We start from the raw sequence: 14,105 nt of genomic DNA on the forward strand, positions 1-14,105 counted from the left end.
ACACGTAAACGTGAACGGCAAGAAAAATGGTAAAATCGTCGGGGCAAAGAGACACAGCGTTCGGCGGCCACCGCCATCCAAACAGCCGCCACCCACTAATTCGGGAATTATTTGGGTAAACAGCGTTCCGTTCCACGATTGTCGGCTCGTTCGTGGAACGTGGGAAATCCAAGCCGCGGTTCGTCGTTCACGAGGCTTCCGAATTCTCAGGGAAATCGTAGGTGCCACGAACCTTCGATCTACCTCGAATTCCCCGTTCCGACGCCCACCACGGCCACCCGCCCTCCTCCCACCTACTCCGGCCTGTTTGCGTTTTCCATTAGGACCGCGGCTTTCCGCGGGATTTCCTTTAATCCTGTCGACCGGCAAATTTTCTTTCTCCCCCGGCAGTCTTTCCCGCGAATCGATCGGAATCTACTTCCGCGACAGTCGAGCAATTTCTACCCCGCGAGCCGGAAAAATTTACGAGACTATGATCTACGGACCGGTGACGCCATTAAAGCCACCGATGGGATTTCGAATAGCTTCTAATCTGTAAAATAAATGCCTAAAACTCTCGACGATTTTAATACTTTTCGAAGCCACGAAGTTAAAAGTTTTCAAAACTCGACGAGTATTCGATACCTTAAAAATATTTTTAGGGAATATCTGGAAAGTTCAAGTCGTCGAATCCGAATATTTACGTTGCAAATAAAATAAGTAGAACAAAATCGAATAGGAAGCGAAAAGGCGGGAGCGATAACATATTTACTATGCCAAGAATAAAAAAAGAAGAGGGAAGGTAAATGCACAAAGATGGTGCCGAGGATGAGGGTGGATGATGCGACGAGGGTTGGCGTAACGCGAAGCGTTACTCAGGTGGCTAAGCTTTCTAGTTAATTTTAATTTCATCGAAGGAAAATTAACTGAAACAATTTGTGGAGTTCCCTTAACCGTAAACTACGAGTTCCAATTTAACTCTCAATAAATTGTACGCAAAATTTTCTATAAAACTAAATTAAATTTCGTTTTATTAAGTTACTCTGAACAGTATATCTATTCGTTCCGACAAGTATCGATTATTTTATTAGTTACTTTAAATTTAAGTAACTTTGTTCGCCAATTTGTTTCGCGTTAAGTCACTGTATATTACACGAAGTATCGTACCTTCGTGGTAGAATTATCGCAGCAGGGACAAATACGGTACCTTGCTCGTTGATATAGTGTAATAAAATCGATATTATTATCGAAGATATCGTTATCAATTTCTTTTTGTGCCTCGTGGATTAATGGCTCCGTTGCATGATCTAGCAAGCAAAATTTTTAATCCGCTCTAAGAGAAGTAAAATGTAGACAACCATAAACTACAGAATTTATTAAGAATTTATTTGATACCTAATTACTCGTCAAGTACCAGCGTTCTAGTTGACCGACATTTTTTACTAATATCAAGTTGAGAACAAACAACCGGTCGTTAAATATTTCGGGAAGAGAAGAGTTTGTTCCGGACGCGTTAAAAAAATAATAGTTTCGATAAAGAGCCTCGCGAGCAAATCAAAAAACAGGAAGATCAAGGTTTTCTCCGGCACCCTTACAATGTATAACAATTTGTAGGTTCTACCGCGAACAATTTCTCGGAAAATGGTGCACGAAACGAGGGTACTTCGGCCCCACCCCCGAATCGACGAGGGGTGAGACTCGAACCACGAGCAAGGAGGGATCGAGTAGTCCTTGGAGTAGCATCGAAGTTTCGTCGACGAGGAAACGTTCCGGTTTGATCGAAGGGAAATTCAAAGCTCCGGGAAAGGAATCGCCGTGCCGGTGATTCTTCTTCCTCTCGTCGTCCTCTCCAAATAGAGAATAATGGAGAGTGAAATATTAACCGAGCCGGTGTATTTTCATACGTATCTCCCGACGCGATGGCTGATTTCCATTTTCATAGGAGAACCTACGACAACGGAGCTGATCCATAATATCGTACCGGAGAAGCTCGTAAAAAAGGAGAACGATATCGTGGAAATAAGAGAAGCCCCGTTTTATTACCGGTCGGACGGAGAACGGGGATGGGGAAAGAGGGGGCAGAAAGTAAAGGGAAACAGGGAGACGAACGTATTCGTGATCCATTCGACGTACGGTATGTACTTTTAAGAAAGAACCGATTCGATCCAAGACGACGGTTATCTCCTGTCTTCGAGGACATCGATCTTTCGAGCACAGGGTCTTTGCATTGCGTTTCCCGTTCTCGGCTCGAAAAAAGCCTCGAAATCTTACGACGAATAAAAAATTCGAAACGTTAAATTTTCGTAACTAATCGTTTTCCTCGATAAAGCGTCCGTCGTCCGAAAATCCTCGCCAAATGGGAAATCTATTTCCGTGGAACGACGACAGCCAGTGAAAATCCGAACCGTAGAGAAAATTGAAACGATCTCGAGACTCTTTTGGTCACCGCGTTTCGTCGAAGCGCAAGTTCGGAAGCGTACCGTCCCGGAGCTTTTTCTCGAGAAATGTCGAAGGAAAGCAGAGCTCAGGGGATCGCGGACAAAGACTCGCGACCTGACGCCTTCTAAGGTGTACCGTGTGCGCGCCAGAAACGGAGGTACCGGGCACCTGGGACTTCTTCGACTCCTTCTTCCTCCTCTTCTTGTCCGCGTCCCTTTTAAGGATTTAGGCGCGCCCGCCGAATCCTCCTGCGCGCCACTTTTTCCCCGAACGACGTCGATTTCGGACATCCGCAGAAGCTGCGATAGCAAACGCCGACTAACCTGATCGTTCCAAGGTTTTCGAAGCGAAACAAGTCGAGCTTCTCGCGCTCGCCAACAGAGGACTACGCTCAACCTACGCGTCTCTCGCAAGTACTCGATCGTCTGTTTCTACAACAGCAAATACTGTCCCCGTCGGTGTCAGAGACGGTAACTTTATTTTGGAAGCCCGCGGAATCAATTCGAGCCGACGTTACAACAGAGGAAAAGAATCTTCCTGGGATCTTTCGTTCGTCGAACGATCGGTCTATCCAATCGAACCGCCAAATCGGATTCCGACGTCGAAACGGCTGCCGTCTGCGTTAAGTTGGTCGATTCCTAAATGAGATTGTCTCCTCGCGATGGACCCGAAGAAATTTTCGATAACGAGGCTAACCGAGAAAAGAAGTTGCCGGTCGGGATCGATCGATCGAAACGGGGACCAAAGGACGATAGAAATCCCGACAAACTTGAGTCCGGAAGGATTCTAGGATCGCGTGGAAGGGGACTACTTTCGCGACAGATTAACAATCCTTCTTCTCGGTTTGCCACGCGAGGCAAGGAGGGGAGGGAGGGAATCGCGTCGGACAATAGGGTGGAACGCAAGCGAGGCAACTTCTCCGACGGTGGAACCGGTAAAAAAATTCAATCTTCCCGATCGATCCCGGCCGAATCACCGGCGCTGATCCGATAACGATATCGAATCGCCGGGGACGCGGGATGTTCGGCGAGGAGCGGGAAACGCGGCCGAGAGAAAGAGAGGCCAAGAGGCGGTTTTTCAAGCGATCGGCCATAAACGGTCCAAGACAAGGCTGGCTGTAAATGGCCCGCGACGGGAGCCACGGACGCCACGTGTACGCTTCTGCTCATAAGTCCTGACGTAGTACGGGGGGCTCGCTCGCTATCTTTTTGACGAATCGTTCTTTTTACGTCCACGCCGGTGGCGGCCGCATTTGCAACCGCGCGCAGATGCCTCGCGGAAAAGGAGAGGCCAGGATGAATACAACCGCGGCGGTCCTTGAGACTCGTCGGACCTCGGAAAATCAAACTTTTTCGCTTTAAAACTGTCAACTTTGAATTTAAAACCTTTCGAGAGTAATATAATATAATTTCGAGAATAAGTTACGATGCTTGCAACCCAGATACGTCGAACGGTCAAGTTAGAAGCGATCTCTAAGTGATCTCATGAATCATTCTGGCTGACATATGTATAATTCCGTATCGCAAATTATTCTAACCATAAAATAAGAATAACGTTCCATAATCCGACATCTAGCGTTCGATCTACGCGACGTTACGAGGACAGAGATTGACGGATCGCGTTCCCCTCGATCGGCAGATAGTCGTAACTCTATTCTTCGGGCCAATAATTCGGGTCAGCGAACGCGTTACTCTATTCTCGGTGATTTCCCCGTCTCCGTTCCCATTTTCTCCATCTTCCGTCTTAAACTGCCAACGGATACACGGGGACGATAAAGTCGACGGCATTATGCCGAGCACGGATTCGCGGTTTCGTTACAGCATTCAAAACGCGGGAGTCCTATCCACGGTGACATCTGCCATATTCCCCGAAATCCGGCATCGGGGATGCTGAGAGCAGTCTCTTCCATTAACCCCGAAACGTTTCGCCACGGAGGCTTCCCGGAACGGGGAACGATCGGACCGTTTACGTTTACGATTACTCGAGGCGAGCTCGCCGGATGTACCGGAAGCCAGGGAAACGCACGAGCCAGACCGCGACACGGACGCGTTATCGGTATCGGGACGCGGCGTGCGTACGCAGAGGCGAAAACGCGCACGCGCGCATTACACGCTCGTCATCTAACATTAACGCGAGATACGGAGACCCGTAATGCTCTCACCTGCTTCCAGAGGATTACAAATGTCGCAAATCCCCACGAGCGCACAAAGACGCTTTGTCGGACGTATCGCTTCGCTTTGAAAGGGACGTAATCAAGTCCGGCACGTCCGGAAGGCTGTCGTACGTGCCGACCAAATCCGTGAAAAGCGCCTTTGTAACTAAATCAGCAAGCCCCTTGCCTGCCGCGCGACCGTCTTCCACGAGATCGTCCTCTAAATTCGATCCGACCCCCCACCGACTTCCGGTTATCGTGAAATAACCTTCGATCGCCGAGAACTTGTATAATTTTAACCTTTATAGGCTTCAGAATTGGTGCTCGTTAAATAAATTGTCTCGAGATTTAGATAAGTGCCGTATTGTTAAGTTTTTTACTAACTAAAACAGATATCCTTACATCTTTGTACTAAAGGGTTTAATCCCGTTACTAAATGAATAATAATTAAACTCAAGAATAATCCATATCTAAGGGAAATAAAGAAAGATGTTAAATCAAGTTCGGTCGAAAGGTCCAGGCGATACCAACGAGGGTACTGTAATTAGATCGCGAGTAGAGATACGATGCATTCAAAATGAGATCGAGCCAGGGTTAACAAGGATCATGTAGATTCCAAAACGCTCGAAACTTCGAAATAGACTGCGCAACACTTGGCATCCAAACCCTCCATGTATGTAGATTGAGAAACGACATCGTCTCAAACTTCGATGACACGCGACGGGATGAAATTCAATTACGAATCTATTTCGAGGACCCCCGAACGTTCTGGAAGAATTAGCTCCAAGTTTCGCGAACGCTGGATCGAAAACGGGGAGAGAGGAATCTCGTGGCTCGGAAGTCCAAGAACAAATAACGTAAATAGAACCGAAAGAAGTGTCGCCGGGGTTGTCCCGCGGGACGCACAATCAGGGACACCGTGGATGGAGTGGAAGCTGGACGTCGCGACGAACGGATAGAAAGGAAATCGTTGGAACAACGCGATTTCTTGAAACGTGCGGGGGATTGGTCTGGCCAGGCTTCGTCTGCCCTCGGCTCGCAACCCCTTCGCGTCCCAACGATCCTCTCGCCGCAATATTTCGCGCGGATATTGAATAGCCCGGTGATTCGTGTTGATAGGCAATTTGCCAATTTCCACTTCTTTCATCCAGACTGCATGCCCCTGGCTGCGACCATTTCGTCTCTACGCTTTAAGGAAGTGTTCCAACCCGAGCACGGAAAAACGACCACGCGTTTCGAATTTTATGAAAGAACAACTATTTCTGATCACGGTTCGATGAATTTCTTTCACGTAAAACTATGCAATAGTTTCGAAGATATACAGGGTGTTCGGCCACCCCTGGAAAAAATTTTAACGGGAGATTCTAGAGGCCAAAAAAAGGGTGGCCGAACACCCTGTATGGGCCCTGTATGGGCCCCGAAAAACGAAAGAAATTAGAAATGTTAAGTATCGAGGAACGAAGGCCCGGGCAAAAGATAGTTTACGAAGAAATTAAAAATCTTTGTTCGTTGGTCGCGAATAAAATTTTCCCGATTTTGAAATCGTTTGACTCGGCGTCGAAATAATTGAGTAAAATCATCGCACCCGTAACTGTCCGCGTTTCGATAAAGCGCACGATCGCGTTAATCGAATCGTTCGCTAGCAACGGGAAACGAAAATCAAAATTGATACATTTCATTTTCCCCGGGTGTTTTTATCGCAATTAGAGCGCGTAGATCGAAGTGTGGAATATTGGAGGGATCGCCCGACACACGTATACGATATTCATTATGCTTTTAGGTTCGATCTCCACTGTCGTGGATACGTTCGTGTAATTTGCCGATTGCAGGCATATACCCTATCAACGTCGAATCAGTTTGGTTGATTAAATCGTTTAATTTTCCATTTACAGCGGAACGGTATTGTATAAACCAGTATGAAATTATCGGGACGGTAAGCACCCCTTTGAACCTGCACGATCATTTGCATGATCACTATTCCCATGGATAGCGACATTTCATTATTCCCCGCCTCTTCGCTAATCGTTATCGTTGCTTCGACTTCCGTTCATCGGATATTAATATACAGTCGGGATTCCGACAAAGATTTCTCTGCGATTAAAGCTCGATGCAGAAGGTCCCTATGCTGTCTCTGAGAACTTCGAAAAGTACAATATGACGCCATCTACAAACTTGGCGACCGAAGCACCTCCATCGGTTGAACTAGAACTACAGATGCAATGACCGCTACTCTGATTTTGGTTAAAGAAATATCTCCAAATTCAACGCAACATACCGACGTACGATGAATATCCGACTGCTGAACCTATCTTTGGAATTAATATCGCCGACGAGGTATACGAGCACAGACGGCATACACAAGACGACGTTACCATCCAATGGATTCTTTAGACCAACTACTCCGAGGCTCTAGAGCCCTATTATCATTTCGACGTCGCTCGCAACATTACCAACAAGCCATAGAAAACGACCATGGCGCTTCTTGCGGTAAGAAATGAAATTACAAGAATTCTTTTCGTTCCCAACGGAATGGAAAAAGACAGGCTGCGGAGAATCACAGCTGATTCCTGAACCCTACCCAAAAAATCAAATGCGAAAAACTAATCGCAACACTAAAGACAATCGCGATCAAATTTATATTATTTACAACTTGCAACGGGATTAATATTCGTAATTCGCAACGCTACTGCAAACCGAGATTAATGTTTACACGCAACTCTACCCTGGAAAAAACGCGAAAATTTTCATTATTCGCAACTCTAAATGGAACTATACAATTGATAAAAGTTATTTTCAACTTTAACTATACAAAGAAACGCGAATAATTTATACTTCGCGACGCTAATAACAAACCACAATCTGTTCTTAATCGCAACATTACTTTGAAAAAAACACGAAAAATATTAATTGTTCGCAACTCTAACAGTAATCTTGATATATTGATATTAATTGCAACGCTATCCTACAAGCAAACGCGATTAATATTCATATTTCGCGATACTAACAAAATCACATATTAAATAATGCGCAACCTTTTTGTCCTACGACCTGATTGAGGACCAGAGAGATAAAAATTGTCGTGCGACTCACCAATTGTAGAATGGAAGCACCCGCACGTCGAGGTTGGCTAGCAGGAATCAGCAGCGAAGTCATCCAAGAGGTTCCTGGATCCATATGTAGGTACGTTGATGAGATGTTAGGATCCTGTAAAAAGAAACAGCAAATATAACACACTATTTCTTAAAATGTAGAAATTTTAATTTTAATAAAAATATGTTCGCTAATATTGAAAATTTAATGTAGCAACATTTCAAAAAAAGAATTTTTTTCTAAACGTACTCGGAACAAAGTACGAAGATACTTACATTTTTTGCTCGTGAGCATCGGCAAATACTCCTGTCCATGTATGCACTGACTCTACTATCGCGATTCATGAAGCAAAGGGAGCACCGGTGCTCTGATTAAAATTTACGAGAGCGAGAATATACACTGACTCGAACTTCGCGTGTCCCTAAAATCGAAACGGTAATTTATTAGAAACCACTGTGCTTCGAGAAACGAAACACTCTAAACGACGCAAGCACTGAATTTACTGACCGCATTGCGCGCGGTCGTCAAAATTTCTAAAAAAAAATAAACATTTCAGATTAGAAATAAAAAATAATTTAGTAAATACACAGATCTGTCTATCTATCGATTTAATATTAAATTTCATCGATAAAAACACAAAAATTGGTAAACATATATAGGTACATACTCACTTGTTATAACGAAGTTGAGTTTACCAATGAATTTCTTATTTCCTCGAATGGCGATCTCCAAGCATTAATGGCGTCCATCCATTGCATGCCGGTAGCGTCCCTTTCAGCCGAATTGCAGCAATGTCTGTAACAGAAATAAATCAAAAATTACGATCCGATGCGTTAAAATAAATGCATCCAGACCTTAATTATAGATAGACTGAACCCGAAATATGGTCTATGAATTGATAATTACGTTTGCACGTCGATTAGACATGTAAGAAAATGCACGAGACTGACTCGACATTTCGCGCTTTCGGCGGAATTTCTGGTAGATACGTCTTAATATTGCACGAAAGCATCAAGAAAGAGTAACGCAAAGTACTACGAACGATTCGAGACATTCAGATGATAATAATTAAAAATTACGTACCTCATTAGACGCCAAGTCTGTCAACGCACTTATCACCCCCCTTTCCAGACTAAGAATGACGAACAGGATCGGACACGTCTACCGCGCAAGGAGTGGGGAGTAGGGTGAGGAAGTCACGTACACCGTTTCGACTCTCGATGGATACTTCAAAGGAAAAGTTAAACCTTATATTTCGAATAACTGAAAATAAATAATGTAGATACGAAACAAAAATAAAATAAATACAAAAAGATACCAAACAAACAATTAATTACTTAATTGTCGTTATACTCTTGTGACGTCAGAATGCAAGCCGCTCATTGGCTCTGCTTGAACATTGAATATCGACCTGTTATTGGATGCACAAGTTACTAGATCGATTCAAATATATTAACTCTAATCATAGAAACATGTGTTAATATTAGTTTTCAACCTAAATTTCAATCAGTTTCTTATATAAATGTTCCTTTTGTGTATAGTATATGTTTTAAAGTTATTTGTCTCAATTTTCCCTAGATCTACATAAAAGCCTATCGTGATTCTGTGACGATACCATTAGGTAATCTGTTGTGCAGGCAGATGTCAGCAGCAATTATTTTTTCGTGACACACGGATTAACGACACAGACAATGCATCGTGCAGCGTGTAAAAAACACAGTTTCCCGTGCCACGCGACCGAGAAATCACGAGCTCAGTTCCAAGGTGAAGTCGAGAGGCTGCCGACCAAAGATATAAACACGGACCGATCGAGTTTCCCTGGCCTGCGAATGCTAGCAATGGTAGGAATAAAATTACTTTTAAGAAATATTTTAGAATACGCAAGAAATAAGTACAGACGTGTAATAGATTAGAACATTTTTGCGTATTTCATACATAAACTACAAAATTTACATGAAAAGCATCTATTAATTTTTCGATCAAACATTAACGTATTTACATGTTATTAAGTAGATATTTCGATCAACTTAATTACCCATGAATAGTATAATACATCGATGTGTCATATTTAAGAGACACTATCGAATTTATCGAATGTATCGATGTTCAAGCAGAGCCAATGAGAAGCTTGCATTATGACGTCACAAGAATATGACAATAATACATCATTAAGTAATTAATTGTTTCTCTGATATCTTTTTATATTTATTTTACAGCCACAGATCCTAAATATGTATATTATCAATGTTATTCGAAATATAAGGCTAAATCTTTCTTTCGGAAAGAAACAGCGAAAATCGAAACGTTGGACCCCCCCCCCCCCTCACTCGCTCCTTTGTAACGGTCAACGGATATTCTGCTCGGCGTTCGTCACTCGTCCTTCGGAAATTGGTGTGACGACAGAATTGGCGTCTAATGAGGTACGTAATTTTTAATTATTGTCATCTGAATGTCTCGAATCGTTCGTAGTACTCTGCGTTACTCTTTCTTGATGCTTTCGTGCAATATTAAGACGTATCTACTAGAAATTCCGCCGGAATCGCGAAAAAAGTCGAGTCAGTTTCGTGCATTTTCTTACATGTCTAATCGACGTGCAAACGTAATTATCAATTCATAGACCATATTTCGGGTTCAGTCTACCTATAATTAAGGTCTGGATGCATTTATTTTAACGCATCGGATCGTAATTTTTGATTTATTTCTGTTACAGACATTGCTGCAATTCGGCTGAAAGGGACGCTACCGGCATGCAACGGATGGACGCCATTAATGCTTGAAGATCGCCATTCGAGGAAATAAGAAATTCATTGGTAAACTCAACTTCGTTATAACAAGTGAGTATGTACCTATATATGTTTACCAATTTTTGTGTTTTTATCGATGAAATTTAATATTAAATCGATAGATAGACAGATCTGTGTATTTACTAAATTATTTTTTATTTCTAATCTGAAATGTTTATTTTTTTTTAGAAATTTTGACGACCGCGCGCAATGCGGTCAGTAAATTCAGTGCTTGCGTCGTTTAGAGTGTTTCGTTTCTCGAAGCACAGTGGTTTCTAATAAATTACCGTTTCGATTTTAGGGACACGCGAAGTTCGAGTCAGTGTATATTCTCGCTCTCGTAAATTTTAGTCAGAGCACCGGTGCTCCCTTTGCTTTATGAATCGCGATAGTAGAGTCAGTGCATACATGGACAGGAGTATTTGCCGATGCTCACGAGCAAAAAATGTAAGTATCTTCGTACTTTGTACCGAGTACTTTTAGAAAAAAATTCTTTTTTTGAAATGTTGCTACATTAAATTGTCAATATTAGCAGACATTTTTTTATTAAAATTAAAATCTCTACATTTTAAGAAATAAGGTGTTATATTTGCTGTTTCTTTTTACAAGATCCTAACATCTCATCAACGTACCTACATATGGATCCAGGAACCTCTTGGATGACTTCGCTGCTGATTCCTGCTAGCCAACCTCGACGTGCGGGTGCTTCCATTCTACAATTGGTAAGTCGCATGCTATTTTGTTTCCTCTGGTCCCCAATCACGTCGTAGGACAAAAAGGTCCGAATCGACGCGGGTGACCAGTTGTATACGTGCAATTTTTGATAAATACAGTGACCACGGGTATGAATCATACCCGTGAGTAGTAACATGTACTGTTGTATTTTTTTTAGTGTAGACTAGAGTTTTCTTGTGCCCCGCGATTTCTAATTAGGTAAATGGATGCTTCATAGTGTGATAAATTATTTTATTTAATTAAATTATTGTACTAACTTAATTACATTTACTATAATGATGATTATTGAATATATAATTTTGAATATTGATTGTTTTTTTTATTTTATTCGTGTCTCGCATGTAAATATAATTGAATGACTTTGTATCAAAGATACCAAAGCCTTTCCTTACATATTGAAAAATATGTTTCAATTTATGCACAAGAAAACATTTCGCGACGGATAAATTCTTGAGTCATGCATGATATGTATACTATTTTCATCTTTAAAAAATATGCTTTGATGACAGAATTGCCCGAGGGTTGATTATTTTAATTAGTTTGTTTCAATAATTTATCTGCAATTTCAAAGTAAACTATTTTATCGTAAAGTCTTGATGAAAGTATTGTATTTAAATATATACTATTTTGTTATTCGTTAGTATTCACTTTAATCATTTTTCTAGTTCAGGATTTCCAGGTTATTTTTCCGTGTTCATTGCCTAATCTCACTCAAGTGCCTAGGTGCTACTTGGGTGAGTGTAGGCAACGGGCACGATGACTTAGATTTATAACAATAATCTATACGTGTGCGGCTGGCAATGCTAGTGTATCGTGCACGACGTACTTTCCACATGTGTGTGTGGTTAGGCTGTGGAAGTGCGTCGTTTCATTATTTTGTAGTTAAAATTTTCTAACACTGGATTCTCATCAATTATAATAATAATATAAAATTTCTATTTACCATTTATTTGGCAATATTTGATATTGCATACACAACAGTAAAATTATAAAATGCTTAATAGATTAACTTCTCGATTTTACACATACATATTATATTTTATTAAAGACAATATTAAAACGTTCTCTATAAATGCTTATATGTACGTAGAATAAAAACACGCAATGGTCGTTAGTTTGTGTCAGCCGATTTCAGGATCTGGTACGTACCTTAGAGTATGAATGTTGTGTGAAATGTTCGGGTATCGGAGGAACCCCGGGGAATCCTCTCTAGTGTAGGCTTTTGCGCCCGGACATTATGTGTGAGAACCGTGGAGTGTTTGCTTGCGAGAATGAGTTTTGGAATTTTTTAAATATAGCGTTAGGTAGGTAGGTAACTTAATTTTCTGGTATGTGTGTTAGTTGTAAGTAGGTAGGGTCAGGGCAGGACTGTACAAGTCCTGTGCCTGTAGTTCGATTTGAGGAGTCGAAATGTTAGCCGATCCAAACGGATTGTTCCGTTTGTTCTGGTTTTAGTTTCGATTCTTGGAATCGCGCGGCTTTACTGTCGCTCTTCGCGGTCGCGTTCGTTCGCGGCAGGATTCCCGAGACGCTCGTCCCGCTCGAGTTTCGTCACATCTGTTCTGATAACGATTCCTCGAATCGTACAAGGACTGTATGTTGCACGGAATTTCGAGCCTAGTATTAAGTTTCAGGCATCGGCAGGACCGCCGAAGAGAGAAAAGGCTCTGCGGAGTCGAAGAGGCCCTGACAAATTGTCTCAAGAGTGGGCTACAACGAATGGCTCTTCATCTTCGTCTTCGGATGAGGATGGAAAGTCATTTTCTGTTACTACTTTGTCACTGTATTTGTCTGTAGTTGTAGTAGTTAGTTGTAGTTTTTTAAATGGTACTTATATTACAACAATCAGTATTTTGGGATAAATCGCGGTGTGCATTAGTGTTATAATTAATTTTATAGTTAACTTTAGAGTTGCGAATAATGAAAATTTTCGCGTTTGCTTTTCCAGTATAGAGTTACGTATAAACATTAATCTCGAATTACAGTAGCGTTATGAAATATAAATATTAATCGCGTTGCAAGTTGCAAGTAATATGAATTTGATTGCAATTCTCTTTAGTGTTGTGATTATTTTTTCGCGTTTAATACTCTGGGTAGGGTCCGGGAATCAGCTATGAGTCTCCGCAACCTGAGTCTTCTTTTACTCCGTTGGGAACTCGTTGGGAATTCTTGTAATTTCATTTCCCACCATAAGAATCGCTATGGTCGCTTTCTCTAGCCTGTTGGTAATGTTGTGAGCGACGCTGAAATGATAATGGGGCTCTAGTGCCCCAGAGAAATTGGCCTAAAAAGTACATTGTGCTATAACCACAGATGAGGTATACGAGTAAACCTTTCACCTTATGGACTTTCGTGGTCGAATCTGACTGCCATACCGACCTGAAAATTCGGAGGTGATTTCAGCGTCCTCTTCTCATGGCTGGTGGTCAGTTGACAAACTATTCACTGAATTAGTATTGATGGGCTGACAGCTGTAGTGTGTGCATAAATACATGTGAGTTGACTATGCAGGGATTGAAATTCATTTCTAAATCTGTTGGTAATATTACAAATAGCACAAAAATGATAATGGGGGTTCGAGACCCCATAAAAATGGGTCGAAAAGATACATGGGGTAAAAGATCCACTCGTATACCTCGTTTGACAATGCTCTAGAATCTTTGATGAATCAATGAGAATCAAAACTAACCTAGCGAAGAAGCTCTATATTCATGATGACCTATGCAAGGCGGATCGCAGCCAATTTGCTAATATTATTTAGTTTTTAATTAATAATTGCATTACCCAGCGAAGAGCGATACGATTATTAATTAAACGTAAATAATATTACCCAGGTCTCACCACGAGGAGGTTGCTGCGAATGGAGACCCGAAGGGAGATAGATGGAATCCAAGTTCCATCGATCTCCCTTTTACATCCTTAGAAAC

At 41.8% G+C, this 14,105-nt stretch overlaps 2 protein-coding genes across 2 annotated transcripts in view; one reads left to right on the top strand and one right to left on the bottom strand.

The window, feature by feature from the left end:
- Positions 1–8,765, bottom strand: part of LOC143351674 (uncharacterized) — a 133,288-nt gene extending 124,523 nt beyond the window's left edge. Inside the window, exons 1-4 of the mRNA XM_076783481.1 lie at positions 8,744–8,765; positions 8,332–8,455; positions 7,936–8,193; positions 7,661–7,774 (exon numbers count right to left, since the gene is read on the bottom strand). Of these exons, the coding sequence (XP_076639596.1) occupies positions 7,661–7,774; positions 7,936–8,004 (183 nt within the window). The 5' untranslated portion in view covers positions 8,005–8,193; positions 8,332–8,455; positions 8,744–8,765. The remainder of the gene's footprint in view (positions 1–7,660; positions 7,775–7,935; positions 8,194–8,331; positions 8,456–8,743) is intronic.
- Positions 8,766–11,103: 2,338 nt separating this feature from the next.
- The window catches only part of Dh44 (corticotropin-releasing diuretic hormone 44), a 43,086-nt gene continuing 40,084 nt past the window's right edge, over positions 11,104–14,105 (top strand). The window contains exon 1 of the mRNA XM_076783478.1: positions 11,104–11,165. The gene's annotated coding sequence lies outside the window, so the exon portion shown is untranslated. The remainder of the gene's footprint in view (positions 11,166–14,105) is intronic.

Source organism: Colletes latitarsis, chromosome 2 (assembly GCF_051014445.1).
Source record: "Colletes latitarsis isolate SP2378_abdomen chromosome 2, iyColLati1, whole genome shotgun sequence".
NCBI classification, from domain to species: domain Eukaryota; kingdom Metazoa; phylum Arthropoda; class Insecta; order Hymenoptera; family Colletidae; genus Colletes; species Colletes latitarsis.